The sequence below is a fragment of the Narcine bancroftii genome, chromosome 1, assembly GCF_036971445.1.
Source record: "Narcine bancroftii isolate sNarBan1 chromosome 1, sNarBan1.hap1, whole genome shotgun sequence".
Taxonomy (NCBI): Eukaryota; Metazoa; Chordata; class Chondrichthyes; order Torpediniformes; family Narcinidae; genus Narcine; species Narcine bancroftii.
The window spans coordinates 47,047,279-47,064,714 of NC_091469.1; the positions used below are offsets into that span (position 1 = coordinate 47,047,279).

Consider the following 17,436-nt stretch of genomic DNA (forward strand, 5'->3'; position numbering starts at 1 on the left):
CTCTCACCATGGATGCCTCTGAGAATGCAGATGGAGCTGCGTTAGAGCAAAAAAAAATGGTGGGACGTTGGAGCCGCTGGCGTTCTTTTCAGTCAAATTGTCACCTGCTCAATCAAAATACCGTATTTCCGGGAGCGAGCTCCTGCTGATCTACCTCACAGTATGACATTTAGTTTCTGGTTGGAAGGACGAGTTTTTACCACTGACTGCTTACAAGTACTGCGCACACGAACAAACCTGTGAGGTACAGGACTTAGATTTCATTCTGGAATTTTCCTCCGACATACGGCACATTGAAGAGAAGGGAAATTCAGTGATCAATGCCCTGTCCAGATAAGACATTTATGTTTTACATATGACAGCAGTCATTGATTTCATGAAAATGGCTGGGTGGCAGCAAAATGAACCCGATCTCATTCAATCTGACAGGTCAACATAGGTCTGCACCTAAAAGGCTTGCGCCTGGACGAATCTTGTGAGACCCTAGTGTGTCACTTTTCCACAGGTCGACTGTGAGGGGCTTGCTGGGAAGAATAAAGGAGGCCATTGAGAACGGTTGGAGAGTGGAATAAAGGAAGACAGACACCATTTTATGGATGTTAAAACTTGTGAGTGCTTGCTTTGTTTTTGGATATAATATTTAAACTCCTACAAATTATTCTAGAATTGGAGGGCTTGGGTTTAAGATAAGAGGGGATGGACTATATAAGCGAGACCTGAGGGGCAACTTTTTCATTCATAGGGTAGTCCGTATCTGGAATGAGTTATAGAAGCAGGTAGGATTTTGATGTTCAAAAAATTCTTGGATAAGAATAGGTAGGGTTTGGAAGGATATGAACCAAGCAGGAAAATGGGACTAGTTCACAATGATGTCTTACTCGGAGTTAAAAATGGAAGTCTGCAGACTCTTGATAGTAGTGCAATACACAGATTTGTAGGAGAAACTTTGCAGGTCACTCAGAATCTTTTGAAAGTAAAGGGTAACTTTATCAGGCCGGAGTCCATCATCAAGGTATAAACAAACAGTAGACAGCCGTCTGAATAAAAAGGTGGGGGGAGGAGAGGAGAGGAGGGAAGAAGGGGCAGAGGAAGGAGTACAGGTTAACAAGTAAGAGGTCATAAGTGGCAACAGGTGGGAAAATAGAAGAGAAAAAAATGGGGAGCGGGAAGCTCAGAATGGAGAGGGAAGGGAAGGAGTTGGATAGTTGGAGGAATGGCGACAAAGGGTTAAGGAAAGAAAGGCTTGGGGAGGGGTTTATTCGAAGTTGGAGGTTGATGTTAATGCAGTCTGGTTAGAGAGTGTCCAGGGGGAATATGAGGTGTTGTTCCTCCAATTTGCAGGTATCCTCGGATTGGCAGTGCATGAGGCCATAGATAGACATGTTGAATACTTGTATATCCACTCTCTCAGAACACCCTCCAATAATTTACCCACTACTGATGCCAGGCTCCCCTGCCTGTAATTTCCTGGTTTACTTTCTGGAGCCTTTTTTTAAACAATGGAACAACAATAAACAGAGTAAATGTAGATAGGCTTTTTCCACTGAGGGTAGTGAGATACAAACCAGAGGACACGGGTTAAGATTGAAAGGGGAAAAGTTTAGGGGGAACACGAGGAGGAACTTCTTCACAGAGAGTGGTGTGGGTGTGAACAACCTGTGATCTGAGATGGTGAATGTGGCTTCAATTTTAACATTGAAGAAGAATATGGACAAGTAGATGGATGAGAGAGGTATGGAGGGCTATTGGACTGGGTGCAGGACAGTGGGACTTGGCAAAAAATATGGTTCAGCACAGACTAGAAGGCCCGACGGGGCACGTTTCTGTGCTGCAATGTTCTATGATTTTATGAATGGGAATATGTGGAATTAAAATGGTTGGCCACTGGGAGGTCCATGTATTGCAACAGACAGAGCAAAGGTGCAATGAAATGATCTCCCACTCTGTGTCCAGTCTCACCAATATAGAGAAGGTAGAATGGGAGCACCAGCTATAGTAGATGACTCCCAAAGATTCACAAGTGAAGTATTGCTTTACTTGGAAGGTCTGTTTGGGATTTCCAATAGTGATGACAAGGAGATGTGAGTACAAGAGGAGCTCCTCCTGCGGTCATAGGGATAGGCATCAAGGCGGCAATTAGTGGGAAGGGATGAGTGGACAAGGGCGTCTCGGAGGGAGTGGAAAGCGGAGAGGGGAAGAGGTCTCTGGTGACATTGATGTTTGATCATGTTGTAGGTAGTGAATGTTTGTAGTGGCCAACCATTTTAATTCCACACGTGTTGGATGCAGAGGCTGGTGGGATTTAAATTTAGACAGGCAGCATAACAGGCCCAATTGACCTACAACTCTGGTAACTTTTTGAAGGGTGGGAGGAAACTGGAGCACCCTGAGGAAACCCACGCAGACCCGAGGAGGACAAGCAAACTCCTTACAGTTCATGTTGGATTCGAACCCTGGCTCCTGGCGCTGTATTAGCATCGTGCTAACCTCTGCACTAACTGTGGCGTCCTAGTAGGTACGTAGAAGATACATAGTATGCCCTAGTAGATGGTAGGTGAGGAAAAAGGGATTCAAGTCATTGTGTCTCAGGGTGGAGAGAACCTGGGCAGATATGCGGGGAATAGAGGAGATGATGGTAAGGGCTGAGTTGATGGCAGTAGAGGGGAAGCCATGATTTATGGAAGACCTCATCCTTGGAGCAGACACAATGGAGATGGAGGAATTGAGAGAAAGGATTAGAATCCTTACAGGGCTTAGGGAATGAAGAGAGGTGGTCAAGGCAACTGTGGGAGTTGGTCAGGTTGCAGACATGCAGCGCGTACACAGGCCATTTCAGCCCACGCATCCGTATGTTTTGAATGATGGGAGGAAACCAGAGCCCCCGGGGAAAACCCATGGGGAAAACAAAACAAACTCCTTAAAGACAGAGCGGGATTAGAACCCAAGACCCGATCACTGGCAATGTGCTAACCACTACGCCAATTGTGCTGCCCTGAATATCGCAACATATTTTCAATCCAATAAAGTATTAATGACATAGTCACTATTAAAATGAAAGAAATGTAGAGATTATTTGAGCAACAAGATTCCACCAAAGGCAAGAGAATGATCTGTTCTTGATTACATTAGTTGAGAGATAGATACTGACAAGCACATTATGCCTCTATTACAGGAGTAGCAGAAAACCTCACTAAGAAAATGCGGTAGGAACTTGTCTCTGGTTACCAGCTCTAAATGGACAAGAAAGTAATGTGTGTGCATTGCACTGCTAATTTCAAAACATGATTCCATGACATGCAACAAACAAGAAATTTCTACCTTGATCACAGCCAACACTGATCTTTAAATGTAGAAGATGTGTTCTAAGAACACATATTTGGGGTAAGAACTGAACCCATAATCTTGTAATCACAGGGAAGACTGCTACCCACTTGACATGACTACAATAAGATATGCAGTTTAGTTAAACATTATCCCTCCAATGCTACAGTCCATTAATGATCCTGAGCAATACATCACCTTATTTTATTGAATAATTGGCTCTCAAATGCTGTAGGCAGAGTGCAAAGATGACAAATTGAGAAGAGGTCCACATCTGTCTAAGCATAACACATTTCTTCCAATCTCAACCAACTCTGAACAGGGGGAAAAGATTGATTTATCAATCAAAGCGCACAGCAGTTGCTTTCTGTTCAATTATGTTCTGCTGCAGATTTCCTTTAAAGGGAACCAGCGAAGGAAGCATTGATATTGCAACAGCATAAGCATTGGTTCTCCTTCTGTAAGTAAAGTCACCTTCAAAGGAAAATATAAATCCATTTTGTAGCTCCTGGTGAACATAGAAGAGCAATGAATTAACTGCTAACTGAAGAGTGGTAAATTCTCTCCTTGATCTCGCCAGTATTCTTCATTTGCCTTTTACCATATCTACATTTCTCGGTTCCAAGAAAATTATTTTAAAAGATTGACTAATCAGTGGGAAAGGTGAGATTAGTAGATAGTGCTATGGATACTAAAAAAGATGATGTAAACCATACAGAGAAATAGGATGCAAAATCAAAGATAAACAGAATCAGAGCAATACAGAAATATATAAGGCGATAAAACTTAAACAGATAGATTTAATTTTACCTTGCTAACTTTGAGCTAGTTAAGTAAAATACAAACTTCACAGAGGTTCATTACTTAATTTAAAAGCACAATAGAGCCAACAATTTGAAATACATTCCTTATAGTACATGCTTCCTAACAACAGAGATGGAATGAATGCTGATAAAGCAAAAATGACGAAGGATGAGCATTACTTTCCCATCCTTTTTTGATGAATTGATGGTATTGTCCATCTCAGGATGAGATATTAATTTCTTATTTCAAGGATAGCATTGCAAAGATGAACATTCCCAACATTCTGTTACAGACATTAAAGTGCTTATAATTTTGCGTCAGGTTTCATCCTTTACACAAATTGCCTGAACAACAAATTCTTGTATTCTGATTTAACAAAAGTTAATTCCACATTCAACATTGCATTCTCCACAATTTCCACCGGGATCCCACCACCATATGCATCTTCTCCTTCCTTCCCCTCTCTGCTTGCTCCCTTGTCCCTCCCCATGAATCACCCCTCCTAGTGAAAGCAAGAAGTGCTACGTCTGCACTTATAGTTCCTCCTTCACCACTATTTGGGGTCACAAACAGTCCTTCCAAGTGAAACAACACTTTACCTGTGAATCTGAAGAGGTTATTTACTGCATCTGATGTTCCTGATGTGGCCTCCTCTACATCAGTAAGACTGGATGCAGATAGGGGGATTATTTACTGAGCACCCACACTCACGTCCGCTGCAACAGTAGGGACCTCACAGTGGCAAACCACTTCAATTCCACACCCCATTGCCACATGATATGTCTGTCCTTGGCCTCATGTACTGCCAACTTGAGGCTATCTGTAAATTGGAGGAACAACGTCTTATATTCTGTTGGCAGTCTCCAACCAGACATCAACTTTGACCTCCAATTTCCGCTAACATCTCCACGACCCCTCCCCCAGTTTCTCTCTTTCCCCCAACCCCGTCTCCCTTCCCCACCCCTTTTAGACCTCTTTCTTAACCCTCTGCCCACCCCATCACTTCTCCGCTTCTTTCTCTTTTTTACCCTCCTACCTATATCCGTGTATTACCCATTAGCCTGTTCTCCTTCCCCTTCTCCCTCTTCCCCTCCTGACTTCCACCTTTTCGGCACTCTAGAAGAAGGGCTCAGGCAGAAAAGTCAACTGCCTTTTATGTTCAATGGACACTAGATGAACTGCTGAGTTTCTCCAGTTCTTTGTGTACTGCACTAGACCCCAGCATTTGCAAATTTCTTGTTTACAAAAATCATTGTTTCAAATAAATAATTTTAATGATCAATTCAAGTCACTGTACTTAAGCTTTGTTATAACTGGAAGACATAATTGTTATGTGTTTAACATATAAAAAATAATAAGACATTCTGAGGAAAACAGATTCTTATTGAAGAAGAAAAAATTGCAAGGTTCACTAAAAGCTTCACTGTGAAGAACCCTGTAAAGAGTGAAGAGAAAAATAGTAAATAATTTTATGAAGTGCAAGGAATCTTTTCTCCAGTAGGTGGCAGAACGAATCTTAATTATGAAGCATTTACTTCAGTGCATGCCTGAAGTATGTTTATATCTGGATTTATGTTCAATACAGAAAAATATTTATTTACTTTCACAATAGAGCAATTGAGCCATGCACCACAGAACAGGCCCTCCAGCCCTCCATCAAGTACTCAGTAAAACAATCCTACACTAATGTTCAACTTCATTCAGAATCTGGTACTCACATGTTAGGGGAAATTTACAGTGGCCAAGTAATCTACCAACCGCCATGGTTTTGGAGTGTAGGAGATCTTCACAGAAAGAATGTGCAAACTCTACACAGACAACAATGAAGGTTAGGATTGAATGTGAGTCACTGAAGTTCCACCACCTGCACCATACTTAGTCTCTGGATTTTGTGCAAAGTTACTGCATGATCAGAGCTAATATAAAAATTGTTAATATGCCTATTAAGAGAAAGATTGATAAAGAGTTCAAGCTTATTAAAGCAATAAACCATCATGGATAAATAAAGAATTAATGTGTTGCATTCACTGGATGATCAAGTCAAAACTGCAATGGTAAAATACAACCTAAAATATGTCAGGAGGAGTAACTTAATATGAAAAAATGATCATGGAGAAAATAATGGGCTTTAAAATGACAAATCTTTATCACTGATTCTTTTATTACCAAAAGTGAAAACAGGTTGCAGATGCATAAGATGTAAATCCCAAAGCTAATGAGATTGAGAAATTGTGTCCATAGTTCGGAAAAATGCAAATGGCGGGGTGAAGGAGAAAAACACTTATTCCCAAATCTATCAGTTGCAAACCAATTAAAAAAACATGGTTTTCTGAAGGGTTAAATTGTTGAGTATTCTTTTAAGGTCACGATCATGTTGGATAAGGAATGCCCATCATATGTAGAATTGTTAGGACAGATTTTTTTGATGGGTAGATTACACTTATTAGTACATCGCGTGGAGTTCTGACGTAGTAATAATAGGAGTGCAGAAGAGATGCACCAGGATGTTGCCTGGATTGGAGAGCTGTCACTTATAAGGAGAGATTGGATAGGCTAAGTTTGGTCTCACTGGAACATTGAGATATATAAAATTAGATTTCCAGATTTCAGATTTATTGTCAGAGTACAGTACATACATGACATCACATACAACCCTGAGATCCTTTTTTCTGCATGCAATACAGAATTACCACTTACTGGTAGTGCAAAAAAAAACTGTACACAGCGTATACATGTAAACAAAAAAAGAACTGTAAACATATAATGAAATGAAAACAAACTGATTGCAATACAGAACGAATTTTTAAAAAACTAATAAAGTACAAAAGTAAGAGTCCTTAAATGAATCCCTGATGGGAGTTTGTTGTTGAGGAGTCTGATGGTGGAGGGGTAGCAGCTGTTCCTAAACCTAGTGGTGCGAGTCTTGTCGCACCTATACCTCTTTCCTGAAGGTAGCCGCAAGCGTATGCTGGTTGGTGTAGATCCTTGATGATTGCTGCTGCTCTCTGGCAGCAGCGTTCCCTGTAGATGTTATCTATGGTGGGGAGGGTTTTGTCTGTGATATCATGGGCTGTGTCCAATACATTTTGGAGGGCTTTACCCTCAGGGGTATTGCCAGACAGCATACTTTCCACCACTCATCTGTAAAAATTTGCTAGGGTTCCTGATATCATACCAAACATCCTCAAACTCCTGAGGAAGTAGAGTTGCTGATGTGTTTTCTTCATGATGTCATTAGTGTGTTGGGTCCAGGAAAGATCCTCCAAGATGATGACTCCCAAGAACTTAAATTGTTATAAAGTTATGCATGGGAAAGGTGGTCACAATCTTTATCCTAGAATACGAAGTCTAGAACTGAAGGGCACAGGTTTAAGATGAGAGAGGAGAAATTTAAAAGCGATCTGAGGAATACATTTTCGGAGAGTGGTTAAAAACACAAAGAAATACTCCACTTGTGCCCACACATCCTTCTCACCACCATTTGGGGCCCCAAACAGTCCTTCCAAGTGAAGCCATATTTCTCTTGTGAATCTGCAGGGGTCATCTACTATATTCGGTCCTCCTGATGTGTTCTCCCCTACATCAGCATAGATTAGATGGGGAATAGGGGCCTGTTTCTGTGCTGTATACTTCTCTCATTCTACAATTGTGAGTTGAAGATTCAAAGTCCTGAAATGGAAAATTACTGAGTGGTTTTATCATGGTTTCCTTTAGTAATATGAGTGCCCAGGAACACAGAAAATTGCAGAAAGTTAGAAGCATAACCAAGTTCTCCACCCATCACCTCCTGCCTTTGCGACCACCCCTCCTCTCCTACTCTTCTGTTTGGACACTTGACATCATTTTTACATACTTTGATGAAGCGCTGAAGCCCAAAATGTCAGTTATGTATTTTTATCTTGGCTTGACTCGCTGAGTTTCTCCAGCTTTAAGTTTTTACTTCAATCTCAGTGTCTGGAGATTTTTGTGTTTTATTTCTTACTTATAGCCAAATTAATGAAGGGTTCCAAAATTTCAAAGCAATCTGAGGAATACGTTTTCGGAGAGTGATTAAAAACACAAAGAAATGCTCCACTTGTGCCCACACATCCTTTCTCACCACCATTTGGGGCCCCAAACAGTCCTTCCAAGTGAAGCCATATTTCTCTTGTGAATCTGCAGGGGTCATCTACTATATTCAGTCCTCCTGATGTGTTCTCCCCTACATCAGCTTAGATGAGATGGGGAATAGGGGCCTGTTTCTGTGCTGTATACTTCTCTCATTCTACAATTGTGAGTTGAAGATTCAAAGTCCTGTAATGGAAAATTACTGAGTGGTTTTATCATGGTTTCCTTTAGTAATATGAGTGCCCAAGAACACAGAAAACTGCAGAAAGTTAGAAGCATAACCAAGTTCTCCACCCATCACCTCCTGCCTTTGTGACCACCTCTCCTCTTCTACTCTTCTGTTTGGACACTTGACATCATTTTTACATACTTTCATGAAGTGCTGAAGCCCAAAATGTCAGTTATGTATTTTTATCTTGGCTTGACTTGCTGAGTTTCTCCAGCTTTAAGTTTTTACTTCAATCTCAGTGTCTGGAGATTTTTGTGTTTTATTTCTTACTTATAGCCAAATTAATGAAGGGTTCCAATCTCTCATCCAGAAAATACATCTATGTATTTTCAATAAGGCCACCAATATCATAAAGAAACCCCATCACATTGGTCACAATCTTTTCTCATTGCTGCCTTTCAGAGAACTCCAGGGCCTCAAGGTTCAAGACCAGTTTTTCCCAACAGCTATTAGGCTCTTCAACCTCCCATTACTACCTTAATCATAAACTACTTCTTCAAAATCCATAACCAGGATAAAAGACCTTGGCCTCTGACCCTCTGCAACTGGACCTTCAATTTCCTCATCAGCATTATCACCTCCTCTATGCTGACCGCCAACATAGGAGCACTCCAAGGCAGTATGCCCAAGTTCAGTTCTAACTCAATCTATAAATGCTGCCATGATGAAAGAGGTATAGCTGCCACAAGACTTGTGTCACCAGGTTCAGGAATAGTTGCTTGTCCTCCACCATCAGACTCCTAAGCAACTCATCGTAACCTCATTTCTGAATATTTTTTCTGCATTTGCAGTCAGTTTATTTACAGTTCTTTGCTTACATTTCTGTCTTTTGTGTACATATATTTTTCTTGAGTACTTTACACAATCAATAAGTAGAAATTCTAACAGGCCAAAAGGAAATGCATGTTCTCTGACAATAAATTTGAATTTGAACTTAATACTATTATATTATTTTCATTATAAGAACATGTTCAGCTGCAGCAAATAAGAAATTTGCCCATATGTACATTGTACAATATGTTTGATAATAAATTCATTATGATAGACTTGTTTGCACTTTAGAAATGCAATTTTTTATTTTACTATTGTAACTGTGAATATTTATTATTTATCTATATTTTGTATTTAATATCGCTCATTGTATTGTAATTTAACATATTGTAGCAAGTGGTGCAGTGAATAAAGCACAAGAGAAGTTGTCTGTGAGCTGAACCAACAGAACTGTTTAATGGAATCCGCATGAGTTTAAATAATGACAGTTGGCGCTATCACATTCACCCGACCTCTGAAGTCACACGCCTCCCAGATTTATTTGTGCCCCTCGGCCATCAGGAATTCCTGATTCTGTGGGGACACACAACTATGGACACTTTGATAATGGAGTGGTGCGGTTTGCCACATAACACCCCGCCCCCACCCCAGAACTGGAGTTCAAAGGTGACACTGCAGTCTCATCTATCTCACCTATAAATCTAGAACAGGCCGACGGTCCCCTCCTGCTCTGGGTCATGCCACCTGTACTGGCTGATCTGGGTCTACATGTGCCAGCTTAAGGCGATCTACTGAAACTGTTTCTTGCCTGCCACCAATGTCTATAACAAACCGTCATTCTGTACCACCTTGAAAGGACTTTCATATAGCTGTTGCAATAGCGTCCTTTGTACATCCTAGCACAGGAATACATAAAAGCAGTCCTTGAGTTCATGTGGAATGTATAAAGTCATTGACCCATGGCGGATGGCCGGGATAGGCACCAGTGTACCCATTTTCTCCCTTAAGCGTGAGTACTGAAGTGGGAGATTCCTGCTGCCTACGTGCTGCCAGAATGAAATCCTCTGGGACCATTAGGGGGGCTTCATAAACCAATTCCGCAGAGGACGTAGCCAAATCCTCCTTTGGTGCGGAATGGATACCTAAAAGTACTCAAGGCAGTTCATCTATCTGATCCGGTCCTTGAAGACGTGCCATGAGAGCCGTTTTCATATGATGGTGAAAACATTTCACTAAGGCATTGGACTGAAGATGATAGGCCATCGACCAATGCAGTTGTGTGCCCAGCCATTGTGCGATAGTGCACTGTAACCCTGACGTGCACTGAGCTCCTCTGTCAAGGAAATATGCAGGATAGTCCACAATGCGCCATACAATTAGTGATGAGGGCTCTCACATAAGCGGAGGCGGAGGTGACAGAGAGCAGGACAACCTCTGACCATGTCATGAACCTGTCTACTGTTGAGAAGAGGTGAGTAGCACCTTTGGACGGGGTCAACGGGCCAACGATATCCATGTGAATGTGATCAAACCTGCACTGCAAAGACCTATAGTGGGGCTTTGGCATGGCACTGAACTTTGGAGGTCTGGCACTGGATGCATGTCCTTGCCCAAGAACCGACTTGCTTTCACAGGCCATGCTACACAAATTTGCTCTCCACGAGCCTTGCTGTCGTCTTAATCGAAAGGTGACCCAAACTGTGTATGACGTCAAACACCCAATGTCACAAAGTAGGGAGGGGTTTGCTGGACTAAAACGAATGTCCTCAATTTTCAGTTCTGAGATGGCAGTGCAATACAACTCAGCATCTTCCTGTTGAGTTGATGCCAAAGCCACGTTGTCTATGTCGGAAGCAGGCGAATGAAGGGAACCAATGGTGGTGCGGGATAGCGTATTAGCGACTAGGCTGTTCTTCCAGGCTGTGTGTTTTATTGTAGTCGTAAACTCTGAAATGTAAGAGAGTTGTCTTTGTTGTCGGGCTGACCATGGATCTGACATCTTGGCGAAGGCGAAAGTCAATGGGTTGTGATCCATGTAGATCTAGAATCTTCTGCCATCTAGGAAATAGCGAAAATGCCGTATGGCCAAGTAGAGAGCAAGGAGTTCCCTGTCAAAGGCACTGTTCTTCCGTTCTAGTGATCTCAAATGACAACTGAAGAAAGCCAGGGGTTTCCAGATGCTGTTGATGAGCTGCTCCAGGACCCCACTGACACATCTACTGTCAAAGCTCTTGGCACGTCAACCCTTGGGTGCATGAGCATAGTGGCTCTCGCTAGCGCTCCTTTGGCAGTCTCGAATGCGGCCGCGGCCTCATCATCCCATTTCAGTTTCTTGGGATGTCCGGACAAGAGTTTGAAAAGTGGCTGCATAACTTTGGCTGCAGCTGGCATGAAATGATGGTAAAATTTAATCATGCAAACAAATTCCTGCAGGCCTTTAATGGTAGAGGGTCTTGGAAATTTTCAAATGGCCTTGAATTTGGACGGTAGTGGAACCGCTCCAAGCTGATCAATACGGTGGCCGAGGAAATCGATTGATGTGAGTTGACCAGGTTGATCGCTAACCTGTGGTCATTTAAGCCGCTGACATAGTTGATGCAGATGGGCCTGGTGCTGCTGCCACGAGCGGCTGGTAATAACAATGTCATCCAAAGAAACAAATAAGAAATCCAAGCCCCGGGTAACCGTGTCCATTAAGCGTTGAAATATCTTGGCCACATTTTTTTTAAACCGAAAGGCATATGGAGGAATTCAAATAGCCCAAACGGGGTAATCAAGACAGTCTTAGGAATGTTGTCCAGGTGAACTGGGATCTGATGGTACCCATGCACTGTGGCGATTTTGGATAAAATCTTAGTGTCATGTAGGATTGCAGAGAAATCTTGTATATGGGGAAACGGGTAATGATTTGCCGCAGTGATGTTGTTCAGACTCCGATGGTCCCCACAAGGTCTCCACTCTCCAGACACCTTAGGTACCATATGCAGTGGTGATGTCCAAGGGCTGTCAGAGTGGTAAACAATCCCCATTTTCTCCATGTGTCGGAATTCCTCTTTAGCCAACTGCAGTTTATCTGGAGGCAATCTGTGTGCTCTTGCATGCAGAGGACGTCCATCAGTCGGAGTGTGATGCTATACTCCATGTTTTGGTTGGGCCGTCAAGAACTGAGAAACTCCGCTATGATTCTGGCGTATTCATTGTCTGAGAGCATCACCAAGTCCAGGTGAGGTGTAGGCAACACTGCGCGGTGTAAGGCGAGGGATCCTAAAGTCTTCAAATCAACTAGGCAGTGACCTTTGAGATCTACTGGAAGAGAGTGTGCTCGCAAAAAATCAGCACCCAGGAATGGCCACGTTACATCAGCAATAGTGAAGCACCAGCTAAACTACATGAGCCAAAATTGAGTGGAATTGACTGTGACCTGTATGTCCAAATACTGCTGTTGTTGGCTGCCATAAGAGGAGGGCTCTTCTTTTCTGAACGTGCATCTTGGCAGGAGGGGAGAAGCACACTAATCTCCGTTCCAGTCTCAACCAAGACCCAATGGCCTGAGTGTCAATCCCACAGGAAAAGGAGGCCGGCCTTGGTGTTCCCCGGATGCGTGCAGGGGAGACAGCAGCGGCAGGCTGCAGTCCCCATCTCTGATGGTAATAGCACCACTACTCTGTCTGTGCTGTGTCTGGTCGAGTCTGACACTGCACCATTATCCAGAGTGGGCAGGGTTTGTACCCTTTGCCGAGACTCCACGACACGCCCAACTCAAAGTCTACCATGCTGCCACAACTCATCAGAATGGGCTGCTAAGTGACCAGGGTCATTAAAGTGTTTGTCTGTAAGCAGTCTTCCGGAATTTGTTCGAGAAAAAGTTGGTCAAAAAGCAGTCAGGGCTTATTTCTGTCCATGAGTGCCAGCATCTCATTCATTGGTTTGGAAGGAGAGTGGTCACGCAGGCTGTCCATATAGAGAAGTTGTGCTGCCCTGTTGCATTGGGAAAGGCTGAAAATATGTACAAGAAGGACTTTGATGGCTTCATTACTGTCATTGGCTGGAGGCTGGCATAAGAAATTGACAATATGTGGTGTCTTGGTCCAGCAATGACATAGTAGTACTTTGTTGCGTCAGCGGTAATCTGCTGCAGACGGAACTGGGCCTTGGCCTGCTCAAACAGGTCCTGTGGCTGCAAGGTCCAAAATACTAGAAATCTGAGCACAATGACATTCTGCGCATCCTGAATGGGGTCCAAAATGTCATTTGGACCGTCAAGGTCACCAATGTAGCGAGTGGTGCAGTGAATAAACCACAAGAGAAGTTGTCCATGAGCTGAACCAACAGAACTGTTTAATGGAATCTTCGCAGGAGTTTAAGTAATGACATTTGGCGTTATCGCATTCACCCGACCTCTGAAGTCATGCTCCTCCGAGAGTTCTTTGTGCCCCCCGGCCACCGGGAACTCCTGATCAGGCGGGGACCCACAACTACAGATGCCGGTTTGATAATGGAGTGGCATGGCTCACCACAATATACTATTTGAATATGTTTTTTTTAAAAATACCTGTTTGGCTGCAGCAAGTAGGAATTTTGGTGCATACGTTATGCTGACCCATATATTCCTTACTTTAAAAATAAGCACTAAATCCTCCATATCCCATAACCCTCTATTTTTATTTTATCCACGTGTCTGTCTAAGAGTCTCTTAAATTCCCCCAATGTTTCAGCCTCCATCCCTGGAAAAGGCATTCCAGGTAGCCACAACTCTCCATGTAAAAAAAAACACCCCTAATGTCTCCCATAAACTTCCCTCACTTAACTTTGTACGTCCTCAAGTGTTGGCTGATCCTGCCCTAGGAAACAGATGTATGATCTAAATTTTCAGATGACAAGTTACAAAGAATTCTAAGTGTACATACAGAAATAGGAATGCAGTGTGAAGCATACATAGTTGTAGCAAATCAGATAGATTGAGAAACAGAGAGTCAGTGAGAGAGCATCAAAGAGAGCCAGAGAGAGGGAATGTGAAAGAGTGAAAGGAATAGAGAGGCCAGGTACCCAAATAATTTAAAAATAACAAGCAAATATGAAAATTAAAAGGATCATGGAGTGTTGTGCCTTCTTGAAATTCGCATGGACATAACATGGAATCATAGAAAACTAGGCAAAAATGGAAGCCATTCCGCCCTTCGTGCTACTGCTGGCTCTTCAAATGAGCTGTTATGCTCAATGGCATGTCATTTGTTGCTTGTAATCCTATAGACTAATTATTGTCATGTAGCTGTTTTTTTTTACTCTCTATAAAATCTATCAAAACCTCTCAAACTTAAAAACCTCTTCAGCAGGTTGAATGTTAATCTTTTCCTAAGTAAAGTTCCTCATCCTGGAATGCATCTTGGTATGCCTTTTCTGGACCCCATTTAATGGCTTTAGATTTTTCCATAATTGTGGTAACCGGAAAAGTCCACAGTACTATGGTGCTTTTATCTACTGCACAAAAATAATTTTCAAAACATAGACTTTTTGCACTTGCACACAATCTATGTCCTCAGTGCAGATAACACACACGAGGCAGATAATATCAAATGGCACTTGACTGATGTCACTGGAGTGAAATTCAAATGCAAATACAAGTCCTACAAGCAGTACAGGCCTCCAACAGTAACATTAATCTTAATCTGAATGTTGAGGCTTAGTTGTCATCTGATCTGACCAAGGCTGCAGAAAAAAGTCAATATTTTTCATGTGAGTTTATCTTTTTAGATGTTCAGCTGAATAATTTTTCTGCTTCACTTAAAGGAATGGAGAAAATGAAATTCAAATAGTTGACACTGAGGGCAGAAAACAAAGTCAATGCATTTAACAATAACCATTAACGAATTGTTTGAATCTTGTATAAGAAAACAAAATGTAAATTTAGAGTTCATAACATGTTGTCGTGTAATAGTTTAACAAAAGTAAAATAATTGAAAATTGAAGTTTTTGAGAAGGGCAACATTTCTACACAGTTACAAAGGCCGTCATTTTGTTTATTGCAGCATAAGATTATGATTCTATTCATGAGATCTGGAATTCTGAATTCCAAATTCCACAAAAAATATTTTTGTTTGAAATTTACAGTAAACCAAAGGGAATACTGAAATCAGAATCTATGCAAGTTCTCTAGACCTTGTCTTTTTAGAAAGTAGAACTATGTAAACATGTCCTGTAGAAGGATCTTTCTTATTATAGGATCTTAACGGGGCTATTTCCTTTTTTTATCTAAAATGGTGCAGGGTCTCAACTTAAGAAAATATAAATGCTATTTATTTAAAATGCTATTTTTAAGAAAGACTGGAGAGTTTATTCGAGTGTTTTTTTTTTAAAAAACCTGCTGTGGTGAGTATACAAATTAATCCCAGTCCAAAGAATCACAGCAAACAGTCACAAAGAAAAATCTAAACATCATCATACGTTCTTTATGCATTATTTTAATTCCCTACTTTTGCTAGCAGACATTTACAAATGTATCTACCACTGATAATTTTCATGTGATTGAAGTATTGACCATACCATTAATTCCGTGTAAAGGATATGATCAACAACTTACATTTTACCAATATCAAAAGAAGGATGCATTTCATTATTTGTATTTTATCGTGTACATTAAAGCTGTACAAATTTGCCTTATTTAAAACATCAAGACATAAAATGCACATTTTAATTAAGTAGATAAAGACATTAAAATGTATTGTTTTCATATTTATGTATTGGTCTAGTGTGTATGTCATGGTCAAATGGAAACAAATGTTAAAACTTACATTAATTTTAATGAACATTTATTTTATAAAGCTGTGCTTTCTTAGCCATCCATCTCAATGTAAGCAATCAAGTATCATTATTTTTATAACTCGTAGCATTATAATTAAGTAAGATTCAGGAAATTCTTCTCGTTGAAGTATATCAGAATTATAATGAAAAAAAGTTGTATTACTGTTAAAACATTCGGCATATAGTCGAAATAACATTTTTGCTACTTCCTTCACATAACATAATGACAATAGCAATTAAATTTAGAAACCAAAAGAACTACCTTTAATTGTACATGAATAAAAGATTTAGTTTCTTTGGTGGGAGATGATGTGGCAAAGAAATTTCTCTGGAGGGTTCATTTTGTTTTGGGATATTGCACTTTTAACAAAGGCCAAAACTTGTTAGTCACTTGCAGTTTAACAGTTTCAACAATTAAATCAGCCACCAAGTAACATAAAAAAAATTAATAAAACATCTTGCCGTTAACTTGTTCGTAAGGTAATCCAAATAATCACAAACTACAACCACAGCATCTACAATCACTTTTTGCTACATCACTTTTTACTACAATCACAGCATTTGCAGACTTTCGTGTTTCACTCTAATTTCAAAGCATAGAGCAGGCAATTTATGATATAGTTGGATAAAATGTGAGACAGAAAATAGGAGTATCACCATGGAACATATTCTAATGATGCCAATTTATCACAAAAGAAAATTGAGTTTTCCTTGAATAATATGATTGGAAATGTGTGCAAATGTTAAGGATTAGCATATATAGAACTTTTTCTCAACACAAAATGAAATTAATTTCATCACAAAAAGAATACATAAATAATAGATACACATGTTATCTTGCTATATAATAAATGGTTGTAACAATATGTCAATTTATTCAGTGGGTTCTACCCAAATAGACACAGCCTGAAAAATTAAGGAAATAAGCCTAATGCAGAAATTGCTGCTCCTGCCATGTCGATACACTGTCACAACTACTTTAACTACTTAGTCGTGCCATGCAAAAATAAGATCAATAATTTTGTCAATAAAACATGATTACAAATTAAAAGGCTGTGTGGAATTTTTTTATTAAAATAAAATGAAAATGAGAACATGGTTAAAAAATAAATGGTTACCGTTAAATGGTATTGCCTCCATATTTCAGGACAAGCCTAAAGAGAAAGAGGAAAAACAGCATTAGCTCAGGGGAACTGATATACCAGATATTAGTTTTAATAGCACAGAGTCTAAAAAACAGCTATTGATCTTTCTTTGAAAAAGACTCAACCAAAAATTATTTACAATTATTAGAACTTTACAAAGGCAAACATTTCTGGGTCAGTTGAAAAGTATTGCAAGTGACATTATTAATAAATCAAAGATCCAAGGTGATCAATGTGAAATTAATAGTAGTTCTTCAATAC

At 40.6% G+C, this 17,436-nt stretch overlaps 1 protein-coding gene across 4 annotated transcripts in view; it reads right to left on the bottom strand.

Moving 5' to 3' along the window:
• Positions 1-17,436, bottom strand: part of zcchc7 (zinc finger, CCHC domain containing 7) — a 231,281-nt gene that overhangs the window by 41,668 nt on the left and 172,177 nt on the right. For all 4 annotated transcript variants that reach the window (XM_069925879.1, XM_069925905.1, XM_069925899.1 and 1 more), the window contains exon 6: positions 17,149-17,184. In XM_069925879.1, the coding sequence (XP_069781980.1) occupies positions 17,149-17,184 (36 nt within the window). The remainder of the gene's footprint in view (positions 1-17,148; positions 17,185-17,436) is intronic.